Here is a 15,029-nt window from a genome sequence, read left to right as displayed (position 1 = left end):
AATTAGAAGTGGAAATTGACGGACGGCTTTCCACCTCTGCACTTGAGATTTCAGAAGAGTTGGCACAAAACAGGATCAGACATCTGTCACTAGCCGGATACATCTGACTGACTAAAGATGAGCAAAAGTCAAAGCTATGGAAGACCCAAGTACGCTCGGATGACGTACCATCAGTAACATGGGGTTTGCGCAGAGGCTACCTACAGCTCGCCAAGATAAAATACCTCATTTTTCAAATTTGGGGCCTACAGAAATGTACTTCTGAGGAAGCCCCAGGTGGTACAAGAGGAGGTTACTGCTGTAGGAGGCAGGCTTGTGACGGAGCCCCAAGAACACCCCCGAAGGAGGTGTTGGGACAGGGCTGGTGCTCGGGGTGTGAGGCCGCTCCTCCAGCCAAGTGCCGTTCCGCATGTCCAAAACGGGTACTGCACGGTACCACCCCCACGGAGCCCCCTGCCCCGCCGCGGCGTGCGGGGGGCACCCGAGACCCGCCGAGGGGTCCGCCCCGAGGGGGCAGGCGCGCCCCTCTCCTCCCACCCGCCCGCCTCACTCTTGCCGGCGGGCCTGGGGAGCAACGCGGCGCTCCAGCCGGCGTCTCGCGGCCGAAGCGTGACAGGAGCCGGGGTGTCGCCACGCCGGTGCGGAGCGGCAGTCCCCGCCTGCCCCCGCTCCCTCAGGGCCCGCACCCGCCCCGAGGAGCGAGAAGGCCCCTGCCCTGCTGATGAGGGGACTTTCATTGGTCGGCAGGCAGAGGTTCCCGCGCCGTCACTGGCGTATGCTAATGAGTGCCCATCCCATTGGTTCGCCTGTCAGCGGCGGCTCCAAACAACATTTGCATGGCGGTGGACAGCTCTTTGTTGTCAACCGCGGCAGGCGGCGGGCGGTGCGCGCGCGTTCGCGCTCGCGCGGGGTGGGTAGGCGCGCGGGTGCGCGCGGGTGCGCGCTGCCGAGGCCGCCCCACCGCCGCCTGCCGGCACCTGCCTCCCCCTAGGGCGGGCCGCGCGGGGCCCCCCGCGGCGCGAGGCGGAACTTTCGACCCGGGGTCCGTTCACCACCGCTCGCTCCCTGGGGCGCGAGCTGGTCCCACCACTCCCCTCAGCCGCCGGGAGACAGCCCTCCCGCCGCGCTCCGGCCGTCTTTGTGTGCGCAGCCCCCGCAGTCGCCTGGGGGACAGCCTGCTCCGCGCCGCTCCCCGCCCCCGGCCCCTCCTGCCTCGCTGGGCTTTTCCTCCCACCCGTTTCGGTGGTGGGGGGGTGACGGCCCCTCCGCGGGGGAGCGGCGGCGCGGGTTCCCCTCCTCCGGGCAGGATGGCGGACCTGGACAGCGAGGTGCCCCCGCTGCCCCCGCGGTACCGGTTTCGGGACTTGCTGCTGGGCGACCAGGGCTGGCAGAGCGACGACAGGTGAGTGCGCGGTCCGCGGGCGCGGCGGTCCGCGGTGACAGCTCGAGAGCGAGCGGGGGGGCGCTTCGCGGGCGGCGCCCCCCGCCCCTCGGCCAGCCCGCCTGAGAGGGGCGGCCCGGCGGCGCGGGCCCCGCGGAGGGGTCGGGGCGGCGGCCCTGCTGCTGGCAGGTCAGCGCGCTGTGAAGGCACGCACCGCCCGCGGGGCCAGCCCCGGTGAGAAACTTTGCCGGGAAAGGGATGCGACGGCCGCCGAGGGGCTGCGGTGCCCCGCCCCGCCGGCGGGGGCGAGCCGGGGCCGGCGCCCCTCACCAGGGCACTGGGCATCCCGCAGCCTTCGGGGCACTCCCGCCTCTGCAGAAGGGCAGTACCGTTCTCCTCCCTCCCGTTACGGTAGGAGGAAGAGTAGGACAGGTACGATACCGTCTCCGGATGGTAACATACACTGAGGGGAAACCCCCCCAAAAATACGCTTTTGCCGCTTGTGGAATGGCTAACTGCCGGGGTCGCTGGATGTTTTTATTGTCCAATATGCATGCTTCTTTACATGCAGTTTCTTCTCATGCTAGGACCCTAGGCTTGGATGTAACAACCATTAATTTCTTCCTTTATGAATTATTTCAAGGACTGTCAGCATCTTTAATTACAAAACGATAGAAAAAGGTATTTTTTTCTCTCAAGTCAAATAATGTCTTTAAAAGAAAAAAAGCCCTTATATTAAAACAAACAAACCAGGAATGTGTGTTTAATTTCAAAATACCAAATGAACAGTATTCATGAACACCAAACAGCACCATGCAGCTCTATTTGACCATACAACCTGGTGTGTCAATACGCTATTACACGATCCCATCTTGCAAAATTATGTGTGAGATCCACTTTGTAATAACAATTTATTGTGGTCAAATGACAGAAAAGCAAAATTGTCTGGTAATATATTAACAGCGTATTGGATCGATTTGAATTAAATATATTTGCATTGTCAGAATGAGTCGTTACCTCAGCAGTCAGAAACTTTGAATTTAATGCTGGTCTACATTGTTTAAATTTTAGCTATTTTTCCTAAAGAAAGTTGGATTTGCATTGATTGCTAATCACAAGATCATGCAGATATGTAACTAATTATTACCTTTGTTTAGGAGAATATGCTATACATTGAAGCAATTAAACGATGTTTATTCAGACAGTTACAACATGGTGAATGACATCTTAAGATAGTCACAAAAAATGAATGCTGTTGGTTGGAAATGACAGTATTGTAACTACATAACAGACATTTAAAGAGTATGTTTATCAAAGCATGGTTTTAAAGTTTAAACAAATAATTAAACCATAAGTATATTCTGTATTCATAACTTCGGATCGTAGTATTCTTGGAGATTTTAGAACATGTAGATCTTAGGGTCTTAGACCTACATTTTATTTTCTACTGGAATAGGAAAAAAACCTGCAACCTTTCTTATTTCATCACCTTTATTTATTTAGCTAGGGTTTTGATGGCTAAAATAAACAAAATATTCTCTATAAACCTTTTTGGACCACTCTGTGGCTTAACACTTTTGCTAGCTCTAGTTTAAACTTCTGTCAAGCACTTCCCTGATACCAGTTGTTCGACCTGAACTTCATGAAGTTACCTTCTATTGACGATACATGATCTGGTCTCAAATAGGAAATAGTATATAAGAAACTGCACAAACCATAGCATCCCTTTAGCTATAGAAATGTCTATTTCAAGTCTATGTGCACTTAACAAAATGAAAATAAATAATCCTTAAAGAAATATTGATAGCAGAATTATAGCATAACAGTATTATAAAGCATGATTATTGTCGGAAAATGGTAGTAAAGGACTAGTGGAAAATGAATAGCTACTTTTAATTATTTCATTAATATTCATAAAAGCATTACAAGAAAGATCTCTGGCACGTTTGAAGTATAAAATATGAACTCAGGAAATGGCTTTCCAGATCTTCAAATATTGTCCTGTGCTGAGGCTAGACACAGCTGCATTGTGGCAGGAAGGCTGTGCAGTTGTTTCCCCACAATGCAATCAGGATTGTGCTTTACCTGAGGCTGTGATAGCAGCATTCTGTCCTCCGGGTCTGGAAGTTACCATAGCATTCTCTTCTGATACTAGTTTTCCATTAACTGAACGAAGTCCATTCTTAAAAAATCTTGAGTGTATTCTTTTGTTTGTCCACTTTACAGTAGGGTCCTGTCCAGATTCTTGTTTTTCTGTACTGGAGGATATCACGTTTAATACTGAAATATTAATCCAATCCCATGTTGCTGGTATCCATTATAGAAAAAGCATACATATTCTGCATAGAAATATTGTCAAATGGAATATTTAGAATATTAGACATACTTTCAGGAAGTATTTAATGAGAAAGACTGCAGACTTGTGGGACCCTGAGATCAAGTGCGTATTAGTTAGTAATGATTAGTATTACACAAGTATATCTTATTTTTAATTGTTTGCTTTTTTGTCTTTTGTTTGCACCCTTACATCACAGAATCAGAGAATCATTAAGGTTGGAAAAGACCTGTAAGATCATCAAGTCCAACCATCAACCAACACCACCATGCCCACTAAGCCATGTCCCACAATGCCACATCCACATTTTCTTTGAACACCTCCAGTGAGGTTGCCCACCTCCCTGGACAGCCTGTTCCAATGCTTCACCACTCTCTCAGTAAAGAAATTTTCCCTAATGTCCAGCCTAAACCTCCCCTGGCGCAACTTGAGGCCATTTCCTCTTGTCCTATCACTAGTCACTTGGGAGAAGAGACCAACACCCACCTCTCTGTAACCTCCTTTCAGGTAATTGTAGAGAATGATGAGGTCTCCCCTCAGCCTCCTCTTCTCCAGACTGAACAACCCCAGTTCCCTCAGCTGCTCCTCATAAGACTTGTGCTCCAGACCCCTCACCAGCTTCGTCGCCCTTCTCTGGACACACTCCAGCACCTCAATGTCCTTCTTGTAGTGAGGGGCCCAAAACTGAACACAGTATTCGAGGTGTGCCCTCACCAGCACTGAGCGCAGGGGCACGATCGCTTCCCTACTCCTGCTGGCCACACTGTTTCTGATACAGGCCAGGATGCCGTTGGCCTTCTTGGCCACCTGGGCACACTGCTGGCTCATATTCAGCTGGCTGTCAACTACCATCCCCAGGTCCTTTTCTGCGGGGGAGCTTTCCAGCCACTCTTCCCCAAGCCTGTAGTGTTGCATGGGGTTGTTGTGACCGAAGTGCAGGACCCGGCACTTGGCCTTGTTGAACCTCATACAAATGGCCTCGGCCCACCAATCCAGCCTGTATAACCACGTAAGTGGTTCCAGTTTGTTTTTGTTGAAGCACATCTTTTGTATTCTATTCTAATTAGTGTGCAATATAGATATTGCAAAGGTGTTGCTTGTACCCCCTTCAGCTGAACGGACGTTAACTGTGAATGGAATGTCTGAACACTAAAATACAGTTGAAGTAGCCTTATAGTATGGCTACACAATGGCAAGTGATCAAGATACTTCATTTTAGGAGGTTATTGGCCCTCAGCCGAGATGCCGGAAATAATTTTCTGCATATTTCCAGTTCACTGCAACTTCTTACTTCCACTTGCTTTCAACTCCCACAGTCTGATTTATATCAAGGGTTTTCCATCTGCGTGGTCTATGAACTTCAGGTCTGTTACCAGCTGAACTCTTTATCTTGTATCTTAGACCCATTCCCTTTTTGATCTTCCCAGGCTGATCATCCTTGAGATCTCTCTTGTCTCCTTCCATTCTGCCCTTTCTGGAAAGATGATCACTTTTTGCTGGCTGGGAGGCGTGTGTTCCATGTCTGAAGAATCAACAAGCATCTGCCACAAACCACCCAGGATTCTGTGTCACCAAATCACAGCCTTTGATAGCATAGTTTGCCAGCAAGTCATATGGTAGTATTTAGTAATAAATATTATTGAAATGATATAGACCTCTCCTCTTTTTTGCTGAAAGATATATTTCTGACATAGTACCAGATTTTGAAAATTTACTGGTTATGTTTCTTTAGGAGGAGAGTTTGATCAGCTATTTATTTTAAATGATCCTGTTAATTTATAAAATGCACACATGCTAAAATGCCTAGGTGAATGTAATAGGACTCTGATTCAGGAATTTTGTTCTTAGATCTGTACCTGTTTGGAGACAGATTTCTAATCTTCATTTTTTCTCGACAACGTCTCCTGTGGTGGAGCTTCACTCAGGCTTCTTTTCTTTTTCTGGTGTCTAGCTCATGGTCCATTTCTTACCTATACTTCTCCAATACGGTAACATCCACCTCACTGCTTTTGCATTTCTCTCCCAGAAAAATAATTCTACTTGCATAGCTTAGATTTCTAACTAACCTTGCAGTTGGCTTCAGTAACAGGTGGGTTCTGGGCTGTCATATTCTACAAACCGCCAAGTTGGGTTGTATATTATTTTTCATAAAAGAAGTTGCTGTGTGCAGAAGAACATGGTGAATCTTTGGCAAATGCATTTGTTCAATAAATAAACTATGTCGAATAATTTATTAGCATTCTTGAATTTGCTGAGTCATTTTTTTCCTGAAAAAATTTGGATGTTAAAAACCAATTTTGGTTTTTGAATGGCTAGATTTTCAAAGGACCTGGCTCCCTTTGAAAACTGTGGAGATGAAGCTTGATGCTTACAGTACACCCATTTTATATGGAATAGTCAAATATTCATTTACTCAGAGAGATAACCAAGTAAAAACTCACCTGTTTTCCTGTCACTATATAAAATATTTAAATACTGTCTGGATCAATCTGAAAAGCTTCTGCAGGACAGCATGTAAAAGATCAGCCCAGTAGGTAGCGCACATGTGTGTGTCAAAAAGGTGATTTCTGTGGCAGGTAGGGTAGTGTACCAGGTTTCTTCTGGCCATGTAAATATCCCAGTCACTGGGCTGAGGGTAAAGAGAAGATTGAGTCATAGACTTTTTCACTAATTTTGTAAATATCGCTAATATCCCTTTGTGAATCTCACATTTTGCTTTCATTATTTAAAGTATCAGAAACTGAAATAAACTGTTTTGATTTGCTGGATATTCTCAGATGTTTCTTGACCATCACAGTGCAATTTGTGCTTCAGTTTGGCTGCTGGGGAAGGGAGCAGAAATAAAAGGGGGAACTCAATGATTAACACAAGTTATCCACTTGTTAATTCAGTGAGGTTCTACTGAATTGTGATTGTAACAGTAAATTATGTAATAAAACATTTCATAAACCTACTGATCATCAATCCTTAGTCTTACCAGCTGTGTTGAAGAGCAACACAAATAAAAGTAGAAAATACCCTACCTAGTGAAGACCTGACATGTTTAAAGCTGGCAAATAGTTTGCTTCAGAGGAGGGGAGAAAAGAGGATATTTAATTTAGGTTCCATGTGAGCTTTGGAAAGATACAGTGAAGAGGTTATTCACAAAAAAAAAATGTTTTATTTTGTACATATATAGTTACTATGTACTTCAAAATAGCCAAACAGCAGGATTACTAGAAATGTAAAGAAATAATTCAAAGTTAAAAATAAAAAAGCATTTACATCCTGTTGGTATCACTGCTTTTTTAGTAAGGTCAGTCATATAAATTCAGTGCTGGAGTATCTTGCAGAGCGCAATTTACCTCACATTTCTTAAACCATTTATGTTCAGATGTCTAGTCCATTCTTTAGAAGCTAATGAAGCTTTGAAGCATGACTGCTTATACTAGTGAACTGTTCATATTTTCCTTTGCATGCTTTGGCCATAGCCAGCTAGCTAAAACTGTCTTGAAGACTGCAGTGTCCAGGAATGATTTGGCAGTTTGAGTGTCCAAGGAAACACTCTGAGCAGACAAGTTGCAGGGAGTCACCCAATTTGGGAAGCTGAAACAGTTTTCTGATACGTATGTAGGCTGTTTAGTGCCATTTAATGTCAGTGCCTGGGAATGTGCCTGGACAAGTTTAACTTACTTAAAGATGTACCCAAAGAGAGTCAAAGTCATTTTATTGTGAAGGTAACCTCTACATTTTAAAATTACATGCTACTTCTCCCATTTGTGCTGCTAGTTCCTCTCTTTCTGGTCTTTTATATATCCTGCACAGTCACACATTCAGATCATGCATATATGGTGGACTGTGTTGCAGAGACATCCATTTGTAAAGCACAGACCTGCTTGTGCTTGGTGCCTTCCTTCCTAAAATATGTGGTATAGCCTTATACATAGGCAATAAGTGTGTTTTTTCTCAGAGTCCTTAAAAAAGGAAAAAAAATACTTGCTGTTAAAGAACTTTGATTTATTGCAATAATTCTTTTCCCACAACATTTTAGAGAAAGAAAAAGAGAAAGAAACATATGGATGTTTGTTTTTAAAATATGCAGAGTGAGATTAATTTTATTGACTTCATAAAAATGTATATAGTATTTTTTGGTTTATATACCTTTTACACTTTAAGTCACTTTGGGTTTAGGTAAGATTAAGCAGTATGTTGGGCTTTCTTTGGACCTTGCACACCAAGGTAAATTTCATCAATGCTGAATATTTCTAGCAATGTTAATTAAGAGACCATGAAGTACACATTCCAGCATTGAATTGCTGAATTAATACAGTCTGTCATATGAACAAGTCATTTGACAATCATAAATATCTATTTTATACTACTATTTCATTCTACTGCCTGTTGAAGTTTAGCATTGTACACAGAGCTAATATGTTCTAGGAAAAAATCACTATTACTGTGCCACTTCAAAATCACATACAACAAATGGAATGGAAAGAACAAAAAATGAACATAGAAACCCACTATATTTTCCAATGTCCACCCTCAAAGCATCAGATTTCATAACTTGTCTATATATTGTTGCAATAAGTGTTTACAATTTCACAGTCATGAAACAAAAATTTACGTTTTCCAATTCTGTAATTTTTTTCTTTTCTCTGTATATGTATACACATAACTGGTAGTGGAACATACCAGTTCCAATGCCAATATACACACATTAACTGGTACTGGAAATACATTTCAAATTCTGCTTCTCTATTGAGATGAAAATTTGAGTCATTTTGCTACAGCTTATACTTTCATGATGAAACTATAGAGCTAAATTTTACCTTTGTGCAAGAACTGTTCTTACATTGTATACTTAAAGGAATAAATTAAAATCAGCTTTCCCTTCTGATGTGCTTACTGTGTAAATGAACATTACCACCTATCTGGAAAGGAAAGAGATTCAGATAATACAGAACACCTCCACACATCACTTGGACAATTGTATACTGCTGGCTGTCATGTTGACTGGTGACTTTCAAGGAACAACTCCCTACTGTAAATCTCAGATGGCGCTTTAACAGTCATTTGTCACATAGTGAATTAGTGAGTAAAGCCCCCCCTTTGCCTTTCCTTTTGGAAATCACCTGAGACTGTTAAACTAAAAGGGGATAAAAAGCCCACACATTTCTGAATCAAGTGATTTAAAATATCTGAGTCTAGATTCAACTTGCACAAAAATTCTATTATAATTTCCTCAAAAGAAAATTCTATTATGGTTCCTTCAAAATAATCCTCCTCTTTCCTCCAAGAAATACTTCAGTCAATTCGGCCTCCTCATTTTAGAAAACGTGTTAACTTTTATGAGTTCTTCCATTTAACAGAGGCTACAAAATAAAATGACTTAAGCAAATATTGTCAAATTTATCTTGATTTGTCCTTGTAAGTAAATTTTCAAAATAAAGTGATTTAGAAGCATAAATTCTATTTTAAAAGCTTGATATTGATTGAAACTGCTCAAGATGTTAACTGTCTAATTCACTTTTTAGCGTTTTCATATCTGCAGTGAGACTGCACAGCAGTAGTTGGAAAGTTTGAGTTGCCAAGTTTGAGTTGCCCTAAAAAAATTGCTGCATGTACAGACCAAATCCTTTCTCACTGTGCAAAACCACCTAAATTAAAAAAGCATTAAAGAAAAATATTAACATTTGTAAAACCACTGCATCACCCCCACAGAGAGGTCTGAGTTTACACTTTAGTGGCAGGTTTGAGAGTACAGTCCTACATAAGTAAACTGTTAATATGTCTCCATACTCACCTTCCTTTTAAATTTCTTTTAGGATTGGGTTCCCTGTTATAGATAAAAGAGGGAATCAATTTACTTGTGTGGAATGAGGAAGAGGTAATGCTTTGTAGAAGGCAGTTCTGTCAGCTTCATGCTAATTTCTGTTTTAGTATCATTCTTGCAACAACAATGGCAGCAAAAATGCATTGTTTCTATATTCCACTTAAACTAACACACATTGGGATTGGGCAAAAGACATGAAAAGAGAAGAGGAACACCTCAGTCCTGTTATAACTGTATCTGTCTGAGGAGGACTTTGGTGGTATGTCCCAGCGAAAGTTTTCTAGTGCAGAAAAGCTTTAAAAACTTCAGACTTCCACAGATCAAGTAGTCTTCCTCCTCTGGGACAACATGATGCACAGTTTGTAAATGTGCTTAGTACTTCAATCATTACTTAATTATACACTTATTACTCTAAAGCTCTTATTTTTCCATCTAGAACTTGATACATGCTACTTTACATCTGGCAGACACTATAATACTCCATGGGGAACTGAAGCAGTTCTTTCCCAAATGGTTTCTCTCTTAATTTTATGATTATTATTCTATCACAGCCAATGATTATGATTATTTATTTTATAACAGTAACTTCTGTGCTGCACTATGCATTGCTTTCAGAATGACGCTTCTATAACAAATGATAACATTGATTCATATTGTCTCCCTTTTATCCTGTAACAAAGAAATAGATCACTTGGAGCATCGGAAATATCTGAAGCTTCAACATACTTTTATTGTAAAATAAATCTGCCAAACATTTCAGTGCTACACATTCAGTTTCTAGACTTCACAATTAAAGGTGATCTTTTGTACTGAATTCTCATATGTACGGTATGCCCAAGTACTTGTACTAATCCACTAAATGCTTTAAAAGTGGATTCTTATTTTTTCAAGTAAATGAGCAAGTTAAGGCCTGCACACCATGGTCCCATAATCTCTGTGTCATTGGAGAGAATGTCATTCGAAAACTGTAAATGGTCTGCAGCACAGAAGATTTGGTACAGAATGCCTTAAAACAGCTGTTAAAGATTTCAGCCTCCCCCGTGCAATCATCTGCTAATTATGTTAGCAGTCAACTTCCTGGTGGGAAGTAGCAGTAAAACAGAAACAGTCATTAAGAGACAAAAACCAGTGTTTATACTCACAGATAAAAACAGTGATATTATTATTTACTCAGAAGTATCTCTTGAGGGACAAGTCCTGCCTCCACTTACAGAGATATCTGTTAGGAAGTGCTGTCGTTTTGTGGTAGAAAGCAGGTTGCTAAGTCCAACATCGTTGTGCTTGACTTGCCGGCTATCAAGCTATGGTAGATGGGGAAGGAAGGCATTAGGTTAAGATCAGTGCAAGTTATCTACTCAGTTAGCAAAAAGAAGAAAACTTTGCCTACCCCTCTGCCCGGGTGTTACAAGTCTCCTGCTCTCTTTAGCCATCAATAACTGTGCATCTAACAGCTAGCACAGGGATCATATGCCTGCCAAGGGCAATTACAAGATTTGAGTAACAGTCCTCACTATGGATTAGCTCTGCCAGGAAAGTCCGGCCCTGCCTCCTAGATTCTGTACCCTGAGTCAAACCACTTTGGCTTTTTGCAAAGAAAAGAGTTTGCCCTTTAGCTTTTTATGATGTTAAAGTTAATAGCACTTACCGTACTTCAAGTAGCTTTAAGTTACAGACCTCCTTCAAAGTATAGTGATTGTTAAAATATTTAATAAGGAGTAAACACTATAAAATAGCCTCACTCTGTTACTGTTCTAAATAGCCAAAAATGTTCTAGAGGTTTTATGTTTTTCTCACTTTGTTTTCTCTTCCCCTTGTGACTAGAGAAAACTGCGGCACAGATAAAAGCAGTGTTACCAAACCAAATCTGAAACAAATACAGATGGGAAAAACAACAAGCTGAGTTGCAAATGGAAAACTGGTTATATTTGTTCCTTATGTGACAGCACCTGTTGATACACAACATTCCCTGACTCTGGAAGGGGATTTAGTTTCCCATCTTCACACCAAATTCAAAAGAAGCTAAGGGCACTGGTCACTTATCACTATTGCCCTGTAATTCTCACCATCAAGCACAGACAGCGATAACAGAGATGGTCTAAAGGCTAAGCTCTATATTTAGCTGAAGATACCCTTTTAAAAAGTGAGTAAGCTATTTTTTCACTATGTACAACAATCTAGCATTTGGTCACTTGTTCAAAGGGGTTTAATCAGTTAACCAAATAACTTTTTAAAAGGCATTTTTGTAGATATTGTCCAGTTTTTAATTACTGTTTTGTTCTCTCAGCAGTCATTCAAAGAAGATAATACAAACACAAAAAGTAGAACAAAATATGCTGTAATGTGCAGATGTTGATTAGTCAACCAGGTTTTATAAAGAGTATCAAAGTCTAAGTGGATTTTTCACCCACCTAAGAGTATCATAAAAATGAAATATCTCACAAGAGTAGTTCCAGATATCGTGTATCTCATTGACACCAAGGAATTCATTTACAAACGGTATTCAAACAGTGACCCACATGATAATTTATTTTTGTACTGAGACTGACCACAGATTGCATGAAAATTAAAATTTAGCTAAAATGGTACAAACAACATTCAAAATGTATGGAATTAATTTTAAAAGATTGATTAGTTTTTGCTTCCCATTTTTCCTGTTATTTGACAGTTCACAGATCACAGTCTGAGTCCAGGAAAAAACATCAAATTTAAATTTGTGCTGACTTTATGAATTCATTTAATACAATTAATTGTGGCAGTTGCTGTTTATGAAAACTCAAGTGATGTTATTTTTATGTCTTTGTGACTATCTCAACTGGTCAGTCAGATGTGGGATTTTAGTGTGATGTTGGCAGAATATTGCACGTGGTGGGAAGAACAAGGCTGGCTACTGGAAGTGTTTCAGAGTACAGAGGAAGCATCTCTGAAGGTGCAGGGAAGAGGGAACTTTGGTGAGCCTGTAATAGGCAGTCTGAGACTCTGATGGGCTAGTCTGAGACTGTTGTGGAAGACCTCAGGTTTTGCTCTTTATTTCAGACAAAAATGAGCTGTTAGAAGACTACCATTATCAAAATTATGAGGTGAATGTCTTCTTCCAAGGCAGAGATGACTGGGGATTTAGAGTTGGCTAGCAACCTGCTGCTACTTGACTTCAGGCTAAGGTGAACTGAATATTTAGAAATTCCTTTCCTTTCTAAGATGGCAGTGCCACTTTACAGTGATAGAAATGGTCATACGGAGAGAAGGAAGAGCTGGAAGTACTACTGTGCCTTCTTGCATGGCCCTAGACATTTGATGATTGGTTATCAGACCTCCTAATGTCGATACAGCCAGTCCAGTCCAGTTCATAAACACAGATCTCTCCTCATTGTATCCATATATTCCACCTAAGTCTGATCAGCGTTAAGATCTACATAAGACTTCAAAACAAGATGACAGAACAATACCTGTCCTAACACACCTCACCAATACAGTTAGCTAAAGACATCTTAAATAATTTGGCTCTCACCAAATCCAGCAAACTCTGAAATTTCTACATTCATTTGGGAAGTCACATTTAAGGAAGAAAAATAGCGTTCACATTGAACAGGCCAATTTTCTGAAGGCACCTGCTAAATGATTTTCTAAACACGTGCAAGGCACATTATGAAAGTTTGGAGTTATTATTTTTAAAAATTAAATACTGGGCATAATATTCTACCAGCTATACTCACAATGAGCAGCATTTTACTTCACAGAGTACTGAGCTGTTAAGTGCTATTTAACATGAATAAGGATGACAGAATTAAACTTTTAAAATACTGTGAAAATGGATATTTTAAATTTTTCTTAATCTAATGAAAAGACAATTAAAACCATGCCTTATGATTAATCAGGAAGTGTAATAGCTCACTCTGAGTAAGGAGACTGAGATTTATATGAAGTTCGTAATTATATATATACCCTGTTAGCTGTGGAGAGAACAGTATCAGACAGATGACATTTTAGAGGTAATAATGACTTTTAAAATACTTGTTCTATTATGTGTTCAAAGTTCTTGAATCATTGCCACTCCTTAATGAGACATTTACAATTTGTATTAGAATTTTGTTAATTTTTTTAATGTAAAACCATAATCATATACTATGGTTGTACTGTGCAGCAAGCTGCGCTTGAAAGGAAGAAAGCAATTCCACACCACTGTTAGATGTATTACAGTGTATACATACATTAAGCTGCAAGTATTACTTCAGAAATCCTACATATTTTATCCTCCACCTGAATGACAACATTGGAGCCAAACCACCTTTACATACTAGAGAATGAAGATATGAAACAATGCACAATTCTTTTAGGAAGCATCATCAGCAGGAAATGTCATCAGCACTCTTCTGTTGATTTGGTAGAGTAAATAGAGCCTCTGACAACCTTTCCTCTGTGGGAAACATCAGGCAAGACACCTGCCATCAGTATTGGGCTTTTGTTTTATGCCTTTTTCTGAGTCTTTGCCTGAATACGCCACCTTTTTATATTTTTCTGTTAAATAGTCGCCTTTGTCCTTTGTGTAACTGTTAAACACGTGATCACGGGAGACTGAAAGATTATACAGCTCCCATAATTTTAGGGAAATTGTGATACTCTCAGATTCAACTCTATATTTACTTCTCAGAGTTGCTGGCATTCTAATGGCAGCTTTTGGGGTATTGTATAAGTGTTTCCAGATTGCAAGTCTGGACTGGTTGCATATGTAACTTTAAAAAAAGAAAAAAAGACACACCTTTTTGTAAAGTTACCCTGGTCCTGGGCATGTGTAAAAAGCATGTGCAGTATCACTTTCTTTTTTTTTCTTTTTTTCACTTTTTAGCACTTCAGCTATATATGGAATCTCAGATAAGTTCTTTCTAGGCTTGTTAAAATAGCTGTGGGAAGTTCCTGACAAATTTAATTTGACTTTTTACTATTTTTTCCTTTCAGATCAGGCATGGTTCCTATAATTTCTTACCCTGTAATAAACAAATATTGCTAATCTAAGTAAAGCTGTTGACAAGTGGGGAATTGAGCAGAGTACAGAAAAAATGAATGAAACATTTGAACTAACTTTATTTATTGCTTTGGATGTCATATTCTTGCATCCGGCCTAATTTAGTATTACATCTATCAGTAGAAGGAAAAATGTATCTTGCAGAAGAAATAGATGTTTGCACCAGAAAAATTTAGTTTAAATGGTCTGATGTAAATGTTATTCCATGCTTCAGTGTGTTTCGTGACAATCAATGATCAGTACACATTTTTGGAATACAATCCAAAAGATAATGGTATAATATTTTTAGTTACTAAAAATCCTAAAAATAGTAAATCTAGTATCATTATCTTTAAGAATACTATTATTAACTAGTGATATTTCTCATTTGAGAATACTGCTAGCTATGACTAGAGTCAAGAAAGAGCTATAAAAACTAGACTTCATTGTGTATTGTTGTGGGAGGTTTTTTCCTCATAAACAGAGTTCATATGAAGGTGAG

General features: G+C 40.6%; 1 protein-coding gene across 3 annotated transcripts in view; it reads left to right on the top strand.

Moving 5' to 3' along the window:
* Positions 1-1,307: 1,307 nt before the first annotated feature.
* The window catches only part of KCNT2 (potassium sodium-activated channel subfamily T member 2), a 150,745-nt gene continuing 137,023 nt past the window's right edge, over positions 1,308-15,029 (top strand). For all 3 annotated transcript variants that reach the window (XM_059821880.1, XM_059821879.1, XM_059821878.1), the window contains exon 1: positions 1,308-1,402. In XM_059821880.1, coding sequence (XP_059677863.1) covers positions 1,308-1,402 — 95 coding nt within the window. The remainder of the gene's footprint in view (positions 1,403-15,029) is intronic.

This window comes from Gavia stellata, chromosome 10, assembly GCF_030936135.1.
Source record: "Gavia stellata isolate bGavSte3 chromosome 10, bGavSte3.hap2, whole genome shotgun sequence".
Classification (NCBI taxonomy): Eukaryota; Metazoa; Chordata; class Aves; order Gaviiformes; family Gaviidae; genus Gavia; species Gavia stellata.
This window is presented reverse-complemented; position numbering and strand designations above follow the sequence as displayed.